This window comes from Pleurodeles waltl, chromosome 7 (genome assembly GCF_031143425.1).
Source record: "Pleurodeles waltl isolate 20211129_DDA chromosome 7, aPleWal1.hap1.20221129, whole genome shotgun sequence".
Taxonomy (NCBI): domain Eukaryota; kingdom Metazoa; phylum Chordata; class Amphibia; order Caudata; family Salamandridae; genus Pleurodeles; species Pleurodeles waltl.
In genome coordinates this window covers 1,051,832,385-1,051,849,520 of record NC_090446.1, presented here as the reverse complement: position 1 = coordinate 1,051,849,520, position 17,136 = coordinate 1,051,832,385, and the positions used below count along the sequence as shown (strand labels likewise).

The window sequence follows — 17,136 nt, the reverse complement described above, 5'->3', positions numbered from 1 at the left end:
ACACATTATGTACATACATACCACTTCATTGCATGGGCATATTTAGTATATTCACAACTCCTACCTCACCCTCTGCGGTGAAAACAGTCTAAGATGGAGTCGACGCCCATGCGCAATGGAGCCGAAAGGGAGGAGTCCCTCAGTCTTGTGACTCGAAAAGACTTCTTCGAAGAAAAACAACTTGTAACACTCCGAGCCCAACACTAGATGGCAGGATAATGCACAGCATGTGAATCTGCAGCGTCTCATGCCACGAACAAGTGACATTTTCCATATGTGTTCGATGGCATGTTAGCTGCAGATACATGCTACGCATTACTCCGCCATCTAGTGTTACAAGTTGTTTTTCTTTTTCTTCGAAGAAGTCTTTTCCGTAGTCACAGGGTTCGAGCGACTCCTCCTCTCGGTCATACTGGGCATGGGCATCGACTCCATTGTTAATTGTTTTCTTTCCGCTGTCAGGTTCGGACGTGTTTCCTCTCACTCCAAGATTTTGAATCGAAAACTCCCTTAATTGTCGGTATTGTTTCGATCACGTTTCTACCTAGCCTCGAACCAATAGTACCGTCAAACAAAATTTTGCCCTTCTGGACGCGTGCATCCGACTCTGGCCTGTTCGGGTCTACCTTCTCGAAGCCTGATGGATCGGACTCCATTTCGATTTTGTCCCCGATGCCACCCGAAATTTCCATACACAGACCAACACCTTGTATGTAATCTGTGCCTTTCTCCTGATCACAAAGAAGAAGATTGCAAGGCCTGTTAATCGTTTCGATCCAAGAAGACCCTGCGTGATCGGAGAGCCAGGAGATTGGAACACAATGGAGGAAGAACAGGCACAGCCGACGGTTTTCATCAGAGACACCGACTCCGAAGAAGAATCTGAAGAAGATATGTGCTGTCCAGCAGTGATAGGCCTGAGTACATCTGCCCCTACGCCCACTTATAAAGAGTCCTCGGAGGCCTTGGGTACTCTACTGCCAGAGAGCCATGGTTCGACCCGAAAAAAGACTCATCGACCGACCTTCGGTTTCGGTGTAGAAAAAGGCCACTCCTCTGTTGGTATCTGAGTCGAGTAAGTCCTTCAAAAGTTTACCTTCTGACTCGAGCAATCATCCTCCCTCCTCGAAGTCGAAGCCTCGATGCCCTGCTTCAGAGCCAAAACAACTAGCTGCATTTTCAGGCCCGAAAAAACGACCATCTTCGGAGCAAAAAAAGTCTTCTTATCCAGAACAGCAAGGACTTCCGAGCCATATTAAACAGAGCTCAAAATCACTGGATGAACAGTCTTCTAGACCTTCTGATCATGTTTCTGAGGACAGTGAGATCCAACCTATCCTTGAGGTCATGGATAAAAGAAAATCAAGAATCCACATCCACAAAGAGACTGGCAGAATAATTACTGCATCTCCTGTACAAACCAAGAGAAAGTTGGCCTTTCAAGAACATTTAGACACTGCTCCACCACCAGCAAAGATTTATAAACAGAAGAAGGCATTACCTATCCATACTTCTCCCCCTCATTCACAACAACTTTCTTTTTAGCGACCACCCACTAGCCCACCACCTTTGCCTTCACCAACTCATTCACAATATTCTCATGGTGATACGGTTGATCCTTAGGATTTCTACGATCCAGATCCTAATCTTGACAATGACCCAGACTTATACCCTTCTAAGCCTTCTCCACCAGAAGACACTACTGCATACATGCAGGTTATTCCCAGGACAGCAGCGTACCATGGGGTGCTTATGCACACTGAATCCCTAGAAGAGAATTTTCTCTAACACATTATCCTCCTGGCACTCACAATATCAATGCCTTCCAATGCTACCTGGCATGATTAAACATGCAGAACAAATATTCAGTGAGACAGTCAAAGCTAGGGTTATAACACCATGCATTGATAAAAAAAAATATAAACCTGCTCCTACAGACCCTGATTATATTACCCACCAAGTTCCTCCAGACTCAGTGGTAGTGAGTGCTGCTAGAAAGAGGGCTAATAGCCAGTCGTCAGGGGATGCTCCTCCCCTTGACATGGAGAGTAGAAAATTCGATGCTGCTGGCAAGAGGGTAGCAACACAGGCTGCCAACCAATGGTAAATTGCAAACTCGCAAGCCTTGCTAGCAAGGTATGATAGAGCCCACTGGGACGAGATGCAGGAACTCCTACAACACCTCCCAAAGGAACACCAAAAAAGGGCACAACAGATTGTGGAGGAGGGTCAGGCCATAAGCAACTATCAAATACAGTCTGCCCTTGATGCTGCAGATACAGCAGCTAGAAGCATGAATACTGCCATCACTATACGCAGACACGCATGGCTATGTTCCTCTGGTTTCTAACCAGAAATACAGCAGGCAGTGCTGAATATGCCTTTTAATAAAAAGCACCCATTTGACCCTGAAGTCGACACAGCCATAGAAAAGCTGAGAAAAGACTCGGACACTGCCAAAGCAATGGGAGCCTTATACACAACACCCAATAGAGGCTTCTTTCGCAGACAACAATTCAGAGGAGGATTCAAGCCACCATTCACAGAGGCTTCTAACTCCCAGGCAAAACAAGGGCAACAGAAGTACCAGAGAGGGGATTTAGAGGGTCTTATAGAGGCCAATACTTTAGAACCAGAGGCAAGTTCAAGACTTCAAAACAAGCCACTACCCCATCTAAACAGTGACTTATTTACCATCCCTCAACCCCACACATCTCCTTTTGGGGGCAGACTACAGCAATTCCACTCCCAGTGGCAGAATATCACCACAGATCAATGGGTATTGTCAATTATCCGCAATGGCTATTGCCTAGAATTGATTTCTGTCCCCCCAAACGTTCCTCTGCGTTATCACAAACTGTCCCCAGAACACAATATTCTGTTACAACAAGAAGTACAATCGCTACTTCTAAAACAGGCAATAGAATTGGTCCCACATTCTCAACAAGGAACAGGAGTATAATCACTATACTTCCTCAGTCCCAAAAAAGGATGACACTCTCAGGCCCATCCTAAATCTCAGATCACTAAATCTATATATCCTATCAGAACACTTTTACATGGTAACTCTGCAGGATGTCATTCCACTACTACAAATAAAAAAAAAAGTTTCTATGACTGCATTAGACCTCAAAGATGCATATTGCCATATACCCATCCATCCAGCTGACAGAAAATACCTAAGGTTTGTTATAGCAGGAAACCATTATCAATTCAAAGTTCTACCATTCGGCATAACAGCTCCAAAATTCACAAAATGTCTAACGGTAGTAGCAGCCTACCTAAGAAGACCACACATTCATGTCTTTCCATATCTAGACGATTCGCTAATAAAATCAAGCAATTTTATACAATGTCAAAAACACACTCCATACACAATAGAGACCCTACTTACACTAGGGTTCACTCTCAACTAACAAAAATCCCATCTTCAACCAGCACAGGTGCAGCCTTACCTAGGTGCTATTCTTAATACGCAAAAAGCCTTATCCTATCCAAATACACAAAGGATTCAAACTTTTCAAAATCTCATACCACAAACGCAGCCAAATCAACAACACACTGTAACATTTATCAGGAAACTATTGGGAATGATGGCATCCTGCATAGCAATAGTACTGCATGCAAGACTAAACATGAGGACAGTACAACAGTGCCTCTCACAGCAATGGTCTCAAGCACAGGGTCAATTGCAAGATCTAGTGTTGTTAGACCGCCAAATGCACAAGTCCCTTCAATGGTGGCGTCTCAGCAATTTAATGAAGGGGCGGTCATTTCAAGACCCTGTGCCTCAGACCACAATAACAGATGCATCAATGACAGGTTGGGGAGCTCATCTCAATGACCTTACCTTTCAAGGGGAACTGGATTCAAAACAGCTACATTATCACATAAACCATTTAGAATTATTAGCTGTGTTCTTTGCCCTAAAAGCATTTCAGCCGCTTCTTAAACACAAGACTGTCTTGATAAAAACAGACAATAAGACGACCATCTATTACCTAAAGAAACAAGGCAGGACACATTCATCTCAACTGTCCCTTCTAGCCCAAACAATATGGAAATGGGCAATTCACAATCAAATTCATATACTAGCAGAATGCATCCCAGGAATACACAATCAGCTAGCGGATCTCCTAAGCAGAACACATCAACAGATACTTGAATGGGAAATTCACTGCCAGGTACTTCACCATGATTTCAAAAGTGGGGGACACCAGAAATGGACCTATTCGCAACAAGCGAAAATGCAAAATGCCAGCTTCGCATCCAGGCGCACACACCCTCTGTCCAAGGGCAATTCTCTATGGATCAACTGGTCATGGATATTTGCTTATGCTTTTCCTCCTCTCCCACTACTTCCATTTCTGGTCAACAAACTGCATCAGACTTCTCTTACCATGATACTCATAGCCCCAACATGGGCATGACAACATTGGTACAAAACACACCTAGACCAGTCAGTAGTACCTCACTACGAACTTCCAAACAGACTGGATTTGTTAACACAAAACAAAGGAGAAATCAGACATCCAAATCCCAGTGCTCTCAACTTAGCGATTTGGCTCCTGAAGTTATAGAATTTTGATACCTACAACTTCCATTAGAATGCATGGAAGTTCTCAAACAAACAAGCATGCAAGCCTACAACTAGGCAATGCTATGCTAACAAATGGAAAATATGTGTTTATTACTGTAGGAAGTTGGCTCTGTATGTACTATTACAAAGTAAGAAATAGCATGCACAGAGTCCAAGGGTTCCCCTTTAGAGGTAAGATAGTGGCAAAAAGAGATAATTCTAATGCTCTATTTTGTGGTAGTGTGGTCGAGCAGTAGGCTTATCAGAGGGTAGTGTTAAGCATTTGTTGTAAACATACAGGCAATAAATGAGGAACACACACTCAGACAATTCCAGGCCAATAGGTTTTTTATATAGAAAAATATATTTTCTTGGTTTATTTTAAGAACCACAGGTTCAAGATTTACAAACAATACTTTAAATGAAAGGTATTTCACTTAGGAACTTTGAATTAGCAAAATAGCATATACAGTTTTCACACAAATGGCAATAAGCTATTTTAAAACTGGACACTGCAATTTTCAACAGTTCCTGGGGGAGGTAAGTGTTTGTTAGTTTTGCAGGTAAGTAAACCACCTACAGGGTTCAAAGTTGGGTCCAAGGTAGCCCACTGTTGGGGGTTCAGGGCAACCCCAAAGTTACCACACCAGCAGCTCAGGGCCGGTCAGGTGCAGAGGTCAAAGTGGTGCCCAAAACACATAGGCTTCAATGGAGAAGGGGGTGCCCCGGTTCCAGTCTGCCAGCATGTAGGTACCCGCGACTTCAGAGGGCAGACCAGGGGGGGTTTTGTAGGGCACTGGGGGGGGACACAAGTCAGCACAAAAAGTACATCCTCAGCGGCATGGGAGCGGCCAGGTGCAGTGTGCAAACAGGCGTCGGGTTTGCAATAGAGTTCAATGGGAGACCAAGGGGTCTCTTCAGCGATGCAGGCAAGGGTGGGGTGCTCCTCGGGGTAGCCACCACCTAGGCAAGGGAGAGGGCCACCTGGGGGTCGCTCCTGCACTGGAGGTCGGATCCTTCAGGTCCTGGGGGCTGCGGGTGCAGTGTCCTTACCAGGCGTCGAGTCTTTGAAGCAAGCAGTCGCTGTCAGGGGAGCCTCGGGATTCTCTATGCAGGCGTCGCTGTGGGGGCTCAGGGGGGCCAACTCTGGCTACTCACGGGCTCGCAGTCGCCGGGGAGTCCTCCCTGTGGCTTTGGTTCTCCACAAGTCGAGCCGGGGGCGTCGGGTGCAGAGTGCAAAGTCTCACGCTTCCGGCAGGAAACGTGTGTTCTTTCAAAGTTGTTTCTTTGTTGCAAAAAGACTTCATTCTTGGAGCAGGGCTGCTGTCCTCAGGAGTTCTTGGTCCTTTTAGATGCAGGGTAGTCCTCTGAGGCTTCAGAGGTCGCTGGACCCTGTGGAACGCGTCGCTGGAGCAGTTCTTTTGAAGTGGGGAGACAGGCCGGTAGAGCTGGGGCCAAAGCAGTTGGTGTTATCTGTCTTCTCTGCAGGTTTTTCAGCTCAGCAGTCCTTCTTCGTCTTAGGTTGCAGGAATCTCTCTTGCTGTGTTCTGGGAGCCCCTAAATACTCGATTTAGGGGTGTGTTTAGGTCTGGGGGGTTAGTAGCCAATGTCTACTAGCCCTGAGGGTGGCTACACCCTCTTTGTGCCTCCTCCCTGAGGGGAGGGGGGCACATCCCTAATCCTATTGGGATTTCTAAAAGTCAGAGTCACCTCCGCTCAGGACACCTTAGGGGCTGTCCTGACTGGCCAGTGACTCCTCCTTGTTTTTCTCATTATCTCCTCCGGCCTTGCCGCCAAAAGTGGGGCCGTGGCCGGAGGGGGCAGGCAACTCCACTAGCTGGGGTGCTGTAACAAAGGGTGTGAGCCTTTGAGGCTCACCGCCAGGTGTTACAGTTTCTGCAGGGGGAAGTGAGAAGCACCTCCACCCAGTACAGGCTTTGTTACTAGCCACAGAGGGACAAAGGCACTCTCCCCATGTGGCCAGCAACATGTCTGGTGTGTGGCAGGCTGCTAAAACTAGTCAGCCCACACTGGTAATCGGTATGGTTTCAGGGGGCATCTCTAAGATGCCCTCTGGGGTGTATTTCACAATAAAATGTACACTGGCATCAGTGTGCATTTATTGTGCTGAGAAGTTTGATACCAAACTTCACAGATTTCAGTGTAGCCATTATGGTGCTGTGGAGTTCGTGCATGACAGACTCCCAGACCATATACTCTTATGGCTACCCTGCACCTACAATGTCTAAGGTTTTGCTTAGACACTGTAGGGGCATAGTGCTCATGCACTTATGCCCTCACCTATGGTATAGTGCACCCTGCCTTAGGGCTGTAAGGCCTACTAGAGGGGTGACTTATCTATGCCATAGGCAGTGTGAGGTTGGCATGGCACCCTGAGGGGAGTGCCATGTCGACTTAGTCGTTTTATCCCCACCAGCACACACAATCTGGCAAGCAGTGTTTCTGTGCTGAGTGAGGGGTCTCCAGGGTGGCATAAGACATGCTGCAGCCCTTAGAGACCTTCCCTGGCATCAGGGCCCTTGGTACCAGGGGTACCAGTTACAAGGGACTTACCTGGATGCCAGGGTGTGCCAAATGTAGAAACAAAAGTACAGGTTAGGGAAAGAACACTGGTGCTGGGGCCTGGTTAGCAGGCCTCAGCACACTTTCAAATCATAACTTGGCATCAGCAAAGGCAAAAAGTCAGGGGGGGGTAACCATGCCAAGGAGGCATTTCCTTACAATTACTGTCAATCTAAAAATAGTGACCCACTTACAGCATCAATACAAGATATTGTATGCTACCTACTTAATTTACAGAAATCAAATTTAGCTTTCTCATCCATTGAAATTCATCTTACTGCCATATCAGCATATTTGCAGACTGTACAACATACCTCACTCTTTAGAGTCCCAGTTATAAAAGCCTTCATGGAAGGACTTAAACGTATTATTCCACCCAGAACACCACCTGTTCCTGTTTGGAATCTCATTATTGTACTCACCAGATTAATGGGCCCATCTTTTGAACCCATGCATTCTTGTGAGATTCAATTCTTAACCTGGAAAGTTGCTTTCCAAGTAGCTATTACTTAATTAAGAAGAGTTAGTGAAATACAAGCATTCACTTTTGCAGAACCGTTTTTCCAAGTACACAAACATAAAGTTGTACTAAGAACCATTCCAAAATTTCTGCCAAAGGTGGTATCACCTTTTCACATAAACCAAACAGTGGCATTGCCAGTCTTCTTCCCACAGCCAGACTCAGTTGCAGAAAGAGCCCTTCACACTCTTGACCTTAAAATAGCTCTTATGTACTATGTGGATAGAACAAAAAAAATCAGAAAAACAAAGCAGCTTTTCGTTGGTTTTCAACAACCACATAAAGGTTATCCTATCTCTAAACAAGGATTAGCAAGATGTATTGTTAAATGCATACAAACATGTTAAATCAAGGGAAAAATACACATTTTGATCATTCATAAAGCACATTCCGCTAGGAAAAAAAGGTACATCTATGGCATTTTTAGGAAACATACCACAGTCATATGTAAAGCTGCCACATGGTCTACACCACATACATTACTGTGTAGATGTATTTTCAAAGCATCAGGCCAATGTTGGTCAAGCTGTCTTAAGAACATTATATCAAACAACTCCAAGTCCTACAGGCTAGCCACTGCATTTCTTAGGGAGAGTAACTGCTTTGTAGTCTATGTATAGCATGTGTATCTTCAGCTACACATGCCATTGAACAGCAATTGTCACTTACCCAGTGTACATCTGTTCGTGGCATGTAGTGCTGCAGATTTACATGCACCCTCCCTCCTCCCCGGAAGCCTTTAGTCATTGCAGTTGATATATTTTGTACATATGTATATACATTTACATTTGCACGGACATCTATTTTTACTTCCTATTTATATACAACATTTACATTACTACATTCTGTCACTCCTTCCTACACCCTTTTGCGGGAAAACAATCTAACAACGGAGTCGATGCCCATGCGCTGTATAACCGAGAGGAGGAGTCACTGGATCCCGTGACTCTGAAAAGACTTCTTCAAAGAAAAACAACTTGTAACACTGAGCCCAACACAAGATGGCAAAATAATGCATAGCATGTGAATTTACATGCCACGAACAGATGTACACTGGGTAAGTGACATTTTCCATAATCTTAGAGAATCTGGCAAAAATTTTAAGTATTTTCCGCAAAATGGGAATAGACTGCAGTGGGTCTGTGTAGGAAAGCACCCTTTTTGGTATGGTTAGCCCCCACTTTTTGCCCGGTTGCGGATGTGGCATCGATTGTGCATTGGGTCCTTGCTAACCAGGTCCCTGTGCCAGATCTGTTTCCCCCAAACTGCACAGTTGTTTTGCACAATTGGCAAAATGTTTAGCTACCACTGTAAGTCCCTAGCAAATGGTACTCCTGGTACCTATGGCTTGGGGTACTAAGGAAGGTCCCTGAGGGCTGCAGCATCAGTTGTGCCACCCCCTGTGTACCCTTGACCAAACCCACACAGTACTGCCTTTGCAGACTACGTGTGTTGATGCAGGCTAAATTGAAAACACGACCTGTCACACACCCCTGTGTGCCAGATCCCCTATCACTGCATGTGTCAGGTGTAAGTCACCTCTATGGCAGAGTGCATCAACGCCCATGTCAGGGCATATATGCTTGAGCAGGTTTGACCCAGCTATGTCTCTGTTGATTGAGACATAGTAAGTGAACAGGGAAGCCATTTTGAATGCGCGTGCTGGACATAGGTCATTATGAGTTCCCCAGCTGCATGGTGGCTTCTCTGAATCCTGGGATGTTAAACACTCACTGACCCCATTGATGGATATATTAATAAATGCACACAGAGGGCACCTTAGGGGGGCCCGCCCCCTGAAAACCTACGAGCTACTAGTCTGCTGACTAGTCCTGACCAGTTCGGCCACCACATATGAATTTCTGACCAGAATCCCCTCCCCATCACCCCCCCCCCCCCCCCAGCCCTCAGTAGAAGCAGCGTTCGTGAGGGCCTGAGTCAAAATACCTGCCCTGGTAGAGGTGTTAGTAGCTCACCCAGGCAGGATGGACATTCCGTGGCGGTGACCTTCAAGGCCCAGCCGCCTTTATAATGTGACCCAGGTCTCTCCAGATGGTGAAGATGATCGACCCTCTCTCTGCCAAAGACGTCCCCTGCTCCACCCTGGGTCCACCCCTGCCAGACTCAGACGCTCGCAGCCTCCACACACAGGACTCCCTGACTGTGAGTGCTCCCGGATGAGAAAACACAATGTCTAAAGACACCCCTGCATCCGTCGCTCCTGGGCACAGGAGAAGAGGACCAAAGGTGCACCTATGTCCCCAAGCACCCCAAGTCTACCAGCTACCTGATTGTTGTCCCAGAGCCTGCAACATGTTTGTCACGAGGACCAACTCCCCTAGAGATCTATTGGGCACCCAACGCCTTACTGTACACCTGCACCCGGCTGCCCCAGTGCTGCCCGGTGTGACTTGTTGGTGTGGTTCTGATCAGTGTCCAGTACTTAGCTTCGCTCCCGGAGGTCGACCCTGCAAGTCGTTGTTAACCCAGTGTTTGCCGAACATTGTTATCCTATAGAGGATAACATTGAGAGAACTCTGAAATTTGTTGATTTCTGAAACTGCAAGTATTTATGCTTAAACGTCTTCTTAGCTGATTCTGAAGTTCTTGAGTTTGAAACATAAAAATTGTCCTCAGATTTATTCTGGGTGTGTCTTATTTATTGCCTCAGTGAGTACAGCAAATGCTCAGCACTACGCTCTGATAAGCCTAACTGCTCGCCCACACTACTGAAAAACAGAGCATTAGTCTCATCTACTTTTGCCTCTGCAAAACCAATTAGGGATCCACAGGGCTCTCTACACAGTGTACTTTTTTTTAGTGTACTATGTAGAGAGCCAGCTTCCTACAGTCCGCCAAATACAATAGCAGTTTGGTGGCATAGAGGGAAATCAGTTCCTTCCAATCTGAGTCCCAGCACAAGCCCCGCACCAAGGCATCCTTCCTGATCATTCCGATAGGGGCGCGATTGCCAGTGCAAAAATAGTTGGGACAATGGGCATTCCTGGCTGGTTCCCCTTCCCAGTCATAATTCCTGTGACAGTGTCCTAATAGTGCACATTCTAGCCAGTGGTGTTGTGTGAACCAGTTGGACCCAGTCCATAAGCGCTGATCCAAATCCCATTTTTCCCATCACCACCATTAGGTAAGGCCACTCAAGCAAGTCTAATGTCCTTACGGTGTCTGGTGATAAAACCATCACTAGTTCTGGAATAATACTGATTCTTTCGAGTGTACTGTAGAGGCATCTGTTTGTTGTGTGGCTCTGTGTATAAACCCAGATTGGTCGCTATTAATCATCCTGTTGCCCACCTCATAGAGGAGGATGGCTAGCACCTTTGCCAGTTTTTGTTACCTCTATATTTAATAGGGAGATGAGCTTATAGAAAGCACAATCCTTCGGCTTCTTTCCCACTTTTTGAATTAAGGCAATGTGGGCCAGACTAAATACATTTTCGACTGAAATCCAAACATTTCAGAGGAAAAACATACTGTAGGTGAAATGGAATCCTGGTGAGGCAAAATGGTTGCATTTTAATAGCGTAGAAAGTATAGAAAACAGTGTGTTTTGTACTTTCAGAGATGGTTGTGGCGCAATGTGGCAGTCACCTTGAAAGTATAGAAAACACCTTGTAAACTTTTAGCATGGTCAGTTGCCGTTACCTAGGCCAAAGCACGTGCATTCTAAAAACATCTGGTAATGGCAAAGCGAATAGCATCTGCCACAAATCCTAAGCAAAGCAAATGCTTTGCTAATGCTTGTTTTACCATGAAGCTGTAATGCATAGGATTACATACCCCCAACATCTTGTTAAAAGATATTACATGTCACTGAGGAATTCCATGAGCATGTAGAGGCACAAGTCTAATGCATATCTCGTGCCTTTCTAAAGACACGGAACTCTGAGGTGACTTAATAAACTGTTACGGCGGCCTCAGTTGTACCATATATAATACGCGAAACCTGTCTTATTTTCTGCATGGGGTTGTCATGTGTGGATCCTGCCTCGTCTTCTGCCATATGCTAGCCCCACCTTGCATTGCCTCCAGGGCCACCATTTACTGCCCTTGCCTTCCTTGCTTTCCTTGCTGTCTTCTGCCGCAGGACTGCTGTGAAAGGCTGCTTCACGTGGTCCCGTTGGTACTTGTGTGTGCAGCTTCTCCTTCCTGAGAGGCTGCTGCCCTAGTGTTTTCAGTATGGACATGTAGTGATGAGAAGGGGCACCGTCACATGCCGTTACTCTGTTGTAATAAATTATTATAGGCAAGTGGTGAAATATTTTTTTCTTCTTAAGTGTGTCCTCAAGTTAATGTTATTTTCTTAATCAGACTCCTGAGGGAGGGCCTACACCATCTCAAACCTGAACTGGCTGCCACAGGGAAAATATTGGCAAACTTCCATCAAACTGTGTGGTCCTGCAGTAAAATCAAAGAATATTGGAAAACAGTTAAAGGCATATTGACTGAGACAACTGGCCCATCCGACCTGCACCACCCCAAGGTGTCTGTTGGGGATCAATCCTAGATCCCAAAAGGCCAATGAAAAATTTAAATTTGTGGACTTTAAATTTGGCAACCGCCCTGAAAATAGTAGGATATTATTATTATTATTATTAATTTATAAAGTGCAACATTCACGGGCATCTTGGCACTATCAAATGATCGATTTACGCAAGGGTCCACATAAACAAGATTTGCTGATGACTATCTTAGGAACTTATAGTGGCAGGATAGCTTTTGTAATGGCCTAGGTCCAGTTCCATTTAAGGCTTTGTGAACTATACACATGGCCTTAAAGATACAACTTTCCTTTACAGGTAACCATTGGAGCTCTTTTAAGGTACCTAACGCAGAGACAAGTCTTGATTTATTCAATGCTACTTTAGCGGCCTTTGCTTGTATCCTGTAGTCTTTTAAACGGGTAGTCTGGAGCTCCTAGCAGAAGAGAGTTAAAATAATCAATTCTGATTAATACTGTACACTGCACTACCAGTTTTCTGGCTGGCTGTGTAAGCAGAGGGACATTTTTTTTTCAGATTTCTCATAAATCCATGGCAAGTCGCCACAGTTTTATTGACATGAACTTCCATGGTGAGCTTTGCGTCATTCTGGACTTCTGAATTTCAAACTGACTGGGCTGTTATGTCTGTGTCATTTGTCCAAGGCCATATGTTGCTCTGAAGTTGATACAGTACTTTGCCGGGAAAACAGTACAGAAATTGAATGGAAAACAGAGACATGAAAAGTGGTAATAGACAAAATCAATGTCCAGAGAAACTTAAATTGCAGTTTCGGCACAGTAGGAGGTACCATGGCATGGGTCGAGCTGCTAATGCACTTTCCTGGTGAGGCCAACTTCCTCCTTAAATCATTAGGCATTGAATAATACAGAATTTGGGGTACAAATATGAGAACTGATCAAAGATTAGAGGGATCTATTCAAAGAAGTGGTTGTCGAGGACGATAATAATTTACCAACCGTAGCCCCCCACCCATCACCATGTTATTCCTGCTGAATGTATGATATACCTAAATTGGGGACGGTGGCTTATAAAAAGGGCAAAAGTCGGCACCAAGAATGGGCAATTTGTTGCAGAGTGGATTGGTGGACACGAGAACTAGTAAAGAAAATACTATGGATTACTGGACATGTGTGGATGTTGACATGTGTAACTTTAGTTTGCTAACAACAGTCTGAGTAAGCCACAATATTAATATAGAGACGTGTTAAGCTAGCTGGATGAAAATGTCAGTAAATAAATTATAAGAGTGTTCTGATGGCAAAAGATGCCTGTAATAAGAATATACTCTACTTCATAAAAATGGGAAGTAAGCATGTAAGTAAATATTTTTTTGTATACAGAAAGTTGTCATAGCATCAGTGCCTACTCCTCATCACTCAACTATTTTTTTTCCCCCTGTGTTTCGGTCCTAGGGTCCAGGTTTAAATGTCCAGAAAAAAGTTGCTTTTCAGACCTTGCCAGATATAAGGTTTATGACGTTGCGAAGTGACTTGGAAGGAAAAGAAGAATGTCCCTTGATTGGTGATGAAGAGGCAGCTCATAAAGATTGTCAGGTGCAGCTCTCCAATAATGAGCCATCACGCGCAGCAGGGCACGAGAGGCCATTTACAGAGTAAGTTTCACAGTCCACAAGGTGAATGTAACTGTATGTAATCTCCTCTTTTCCACATGGCACCAGTTAAGGTTTGAATCTCACTTCTGATTTCTGATGTGAAATATTTAAAAGGCTGGAAAAAGATACATTTTCTGAGGAAAGTATTTTAAACGGTGAAAACATTCTAAGTGTATATTTTAGTTCTTAAACCAACTGCCTTAATTTTATTTAACCAAAATTCACATGAGCGAATTTAATTATTTTTCACCGTATTGTCCCTCTTTGAGTCGGGCAGCAACAATAGTAGTGTTTCCTGTTTTTTTTGCTGGTCCCTACTGATGCCACTGATCTGGACACATTATGTCAAAACAGCGGAAGCTTGAGTAGGATTCAGTATCCTTTACTCCCTGTTTTTTATTTTTTTTTATTTTAGGAGTATTTGCCAGACTATAAATTATCTGATAAGCTTCTTTTCCCTAAAAGTCTCATAACATTTTTAAACGTATGCAAGTATTCTGTTGAATGTTTGTAATAGCATTTGTTGAAGTCCTAGTTGTCTAATAAAATATTCTCAGACTCGTCCAGAAAATAGTACATAACCTTCTGGGCCCCGTCACATGAAATACAATTTTCTTTGTATTGTGTGCCACTGGTTTTATTATCTTTCTGTTGAAGACTTGAACGATTGTAAAATGCTAATGTGGACATTGCTAGTAGACAAAGCGTGATGTAAGCCCACTTGTGCTATATCTAATGGTGCAGGTGATCAGCAGGTTTTGTTTGAGAATATACTCAGGGCTGAGTCATTAAAGAGCAATGCAGTGAGTGTGCAAAACATATCCAAGGAAGTGTTGAAGGTACATGGAATTGCTTCATCGATTTTCTAATCAGTGTTCAGTATTGGCTAAATTGCAGAATCGAATTATTTTGAAACTCTGTTTTTCCGATTGGTAATTGCATTTTCGAGGTAAAAGGAGTGGTACTGCAACCCTCCTTCCATTACCCTGAACTCAAATATAGTTGCACAGGAAGACACACCAGTTGTCTCCGAGTGATGTTAAAAGCTCAGAAGACATCCTTAAAATGCAAAGGTAGTTTATATGATCTCCTTGTGTACGCATGTTTAACTGGAAGCTTTAGGCCCTCTTACCTTTGGTTGTTTGGGGAGACAACCCACATATAGACTTTATTGCTTTTCACTAGCATAGCAAATGGGCCTTATATTTCTTTAAAAATTGCAAATATAGATCCCAGTTTGTAACAGGGAACAGTAGTGAGTGCCAGGGCATTTATTCACTCTCTTACTTTTTAAATAGTTTTGAAGACCCCTACTTTCCCTTTGACAAGATGAGGGGGAATGACTCATTATACCACCACCCTTGAGCAAGACTGGGCAGGAATTAATGAACAAGTCCCCCTTGAGCAAAGTGTGGGAAGCAGAAGCCCTCTAATGCCTTCCCCCTACACAGTGGACAGGGAGAAATACACACAAGCGCTCTGAGACCAGGAGCAGACTAAGGTGGGAAGCAAGAGGGCTCAAGCAGGAGGTGCATTGGGGTGGATGTCAGAGCGGTTGCAGAGGGCGATGCAGGGTAGCACAGGGAAAGACCAGAGGTAATGGAAGCATAAATAGTGGCTGCAGAGTAGGAATAAGCATGCAAATGCTTGAGGGGGGTGGGGGGGGTGCTGTGACACAGGGTACCAGCAGGGGCAAGGAAGCACACAGAGGGTAGGGACTAATTGACAACAGTGGCACACATAGGGGCTACAGTGGCGCTAAGATCCAACCAGCAGGTGCACACACAAAGGGGAAGCAGGGGGCATGCTGGTGCATGGTGCTGACATAGGAGTTTGGGAAAAAGGTGGCTCACCCGGTTAACAGGGGTGAGGGAGTGCAGCACACAGGGGCTGTAGGAGGAATGGGACACTGATGAAGTTGGTAGTGGCACATATTGGCTGCAGTGGGACAGCTGTTCACCAGGAGCAGGCAAGCTGGCATGAAAGGTCTGCAGGGTGAACAGTTTTCTATATAGAGGCATATATAGAGACAGTGGTACCAAGTGGTGCTTCAGGACAGATGGGAGATGCATACTGGAAGCATAGTGGTGTTTCAGGTAGCATACAGAGTGCCAGCAGAGGCGAGGAAAGCTGGCACACAGTGGCAGCGGTTGGGTGGGGACATAACGCAGGAGTGGAGGCACAAAGAAAGGATGCAGGGGAGCATACCCTTTACCAACAAGACACATGCCAATACATCCACCTTCAAATGGCTACATAACTACACATGCTACAAAATATGTGCACACAACTCCCATAGAAAATGAAAATCCATGAAATTCCCAAAAAAGTGAAATTGAAAGATCGTTAAAGTTGACTAATATGTTCAGTGTCTTTGCCATAAAATCTATAATGTCACGAAAAGCATGTTAATTGCTACCTTCACATCTTGTTCCAATTCCACCATACTAAGTCATCCTTAACTCCCAGTCCTAATATAAAGTATTCACAATTTCACACCTTTTTAAACAAAAGTAACACACTGCGCAAGCTAAAACATTAAATGTATCATATGCCTTCACACTCCTCCTTTTATATATACGTCATTCAATAGTCATTCCTCAAGAAACTTAAAACAGTATGCTAGCACATCCATCTTCATACAAGTAGCCACCCACCATTATGACAATGCACCCATCATGAAATGGCGTCCACCAGCCGTTAAATATCCACACACCTAGCAATGTATCTCCATATGCATGCTATCACTAAACCTACAGCCACGTTCATACACTCGCAGCCGCCATCAAGCTCATACACAGCCACCATCATACAGCAACCTTCTACATCCAAGCATCAACCATAGTACATACTTATATCCACCATGATACTCCCACCATCATATGCTAAATCATTGACCTTCAGACACCTATGCAGAGCAATCAATAGAATAACTAGTGTCACTCCAAAAATGTAGTTACACCATGGGGCATGGCCTTTATGTCCAACATGGTGGAACATCTAGTCCCAGTATAAAGCCCTTCAAAACCACTTATCTTTGCCCCCATTCTTGAGCATTGTGGATCTGACATGATTGGATTGGGGAAGAAACACAGCTGGCAAGGTGGTGGACCTACCATTTCCCAGGCCAATACACAACAAACTGGGTGGTGCAGCAAAACAAGGCTGAGATTGGGCAGTGCACACTGAGGAGCCCTACAGCCCCCTCTGGCACCATGGAACCTTTCGCGGCACACCCTACCAATACTGCCTTCTGGGTTCAGGGGGCATACCCCAGATTTTGTGGCTCAAGGGATCACAACACCCTGGCCCAGTCCTG

General features: G+C 44.7%; 1 protein-coding gene across 1 annotated transcript in view; it reads left to right on the top strand.

Moving 5' to 3' along the window:
- CEP95 (centrosomal protein 95) overlaps nucleotides 1–17,136 on the top strand; it is a 410,650-nt gene that overhangs the window by 203,800 nt on the left and 189,714 nt on the right. The window contains exon 11 of the mRNA XM_069199921.1: nucleotides 13,618–13,817. Within this exon, the coding sequence (XP_069056022.1) occupies nucleotides 13,618–13,817 (200 nt within the window). The remainder of the gene's footprint in view (nucleotides 1–13,617; nucleotides 13,818–17,136) is intronic.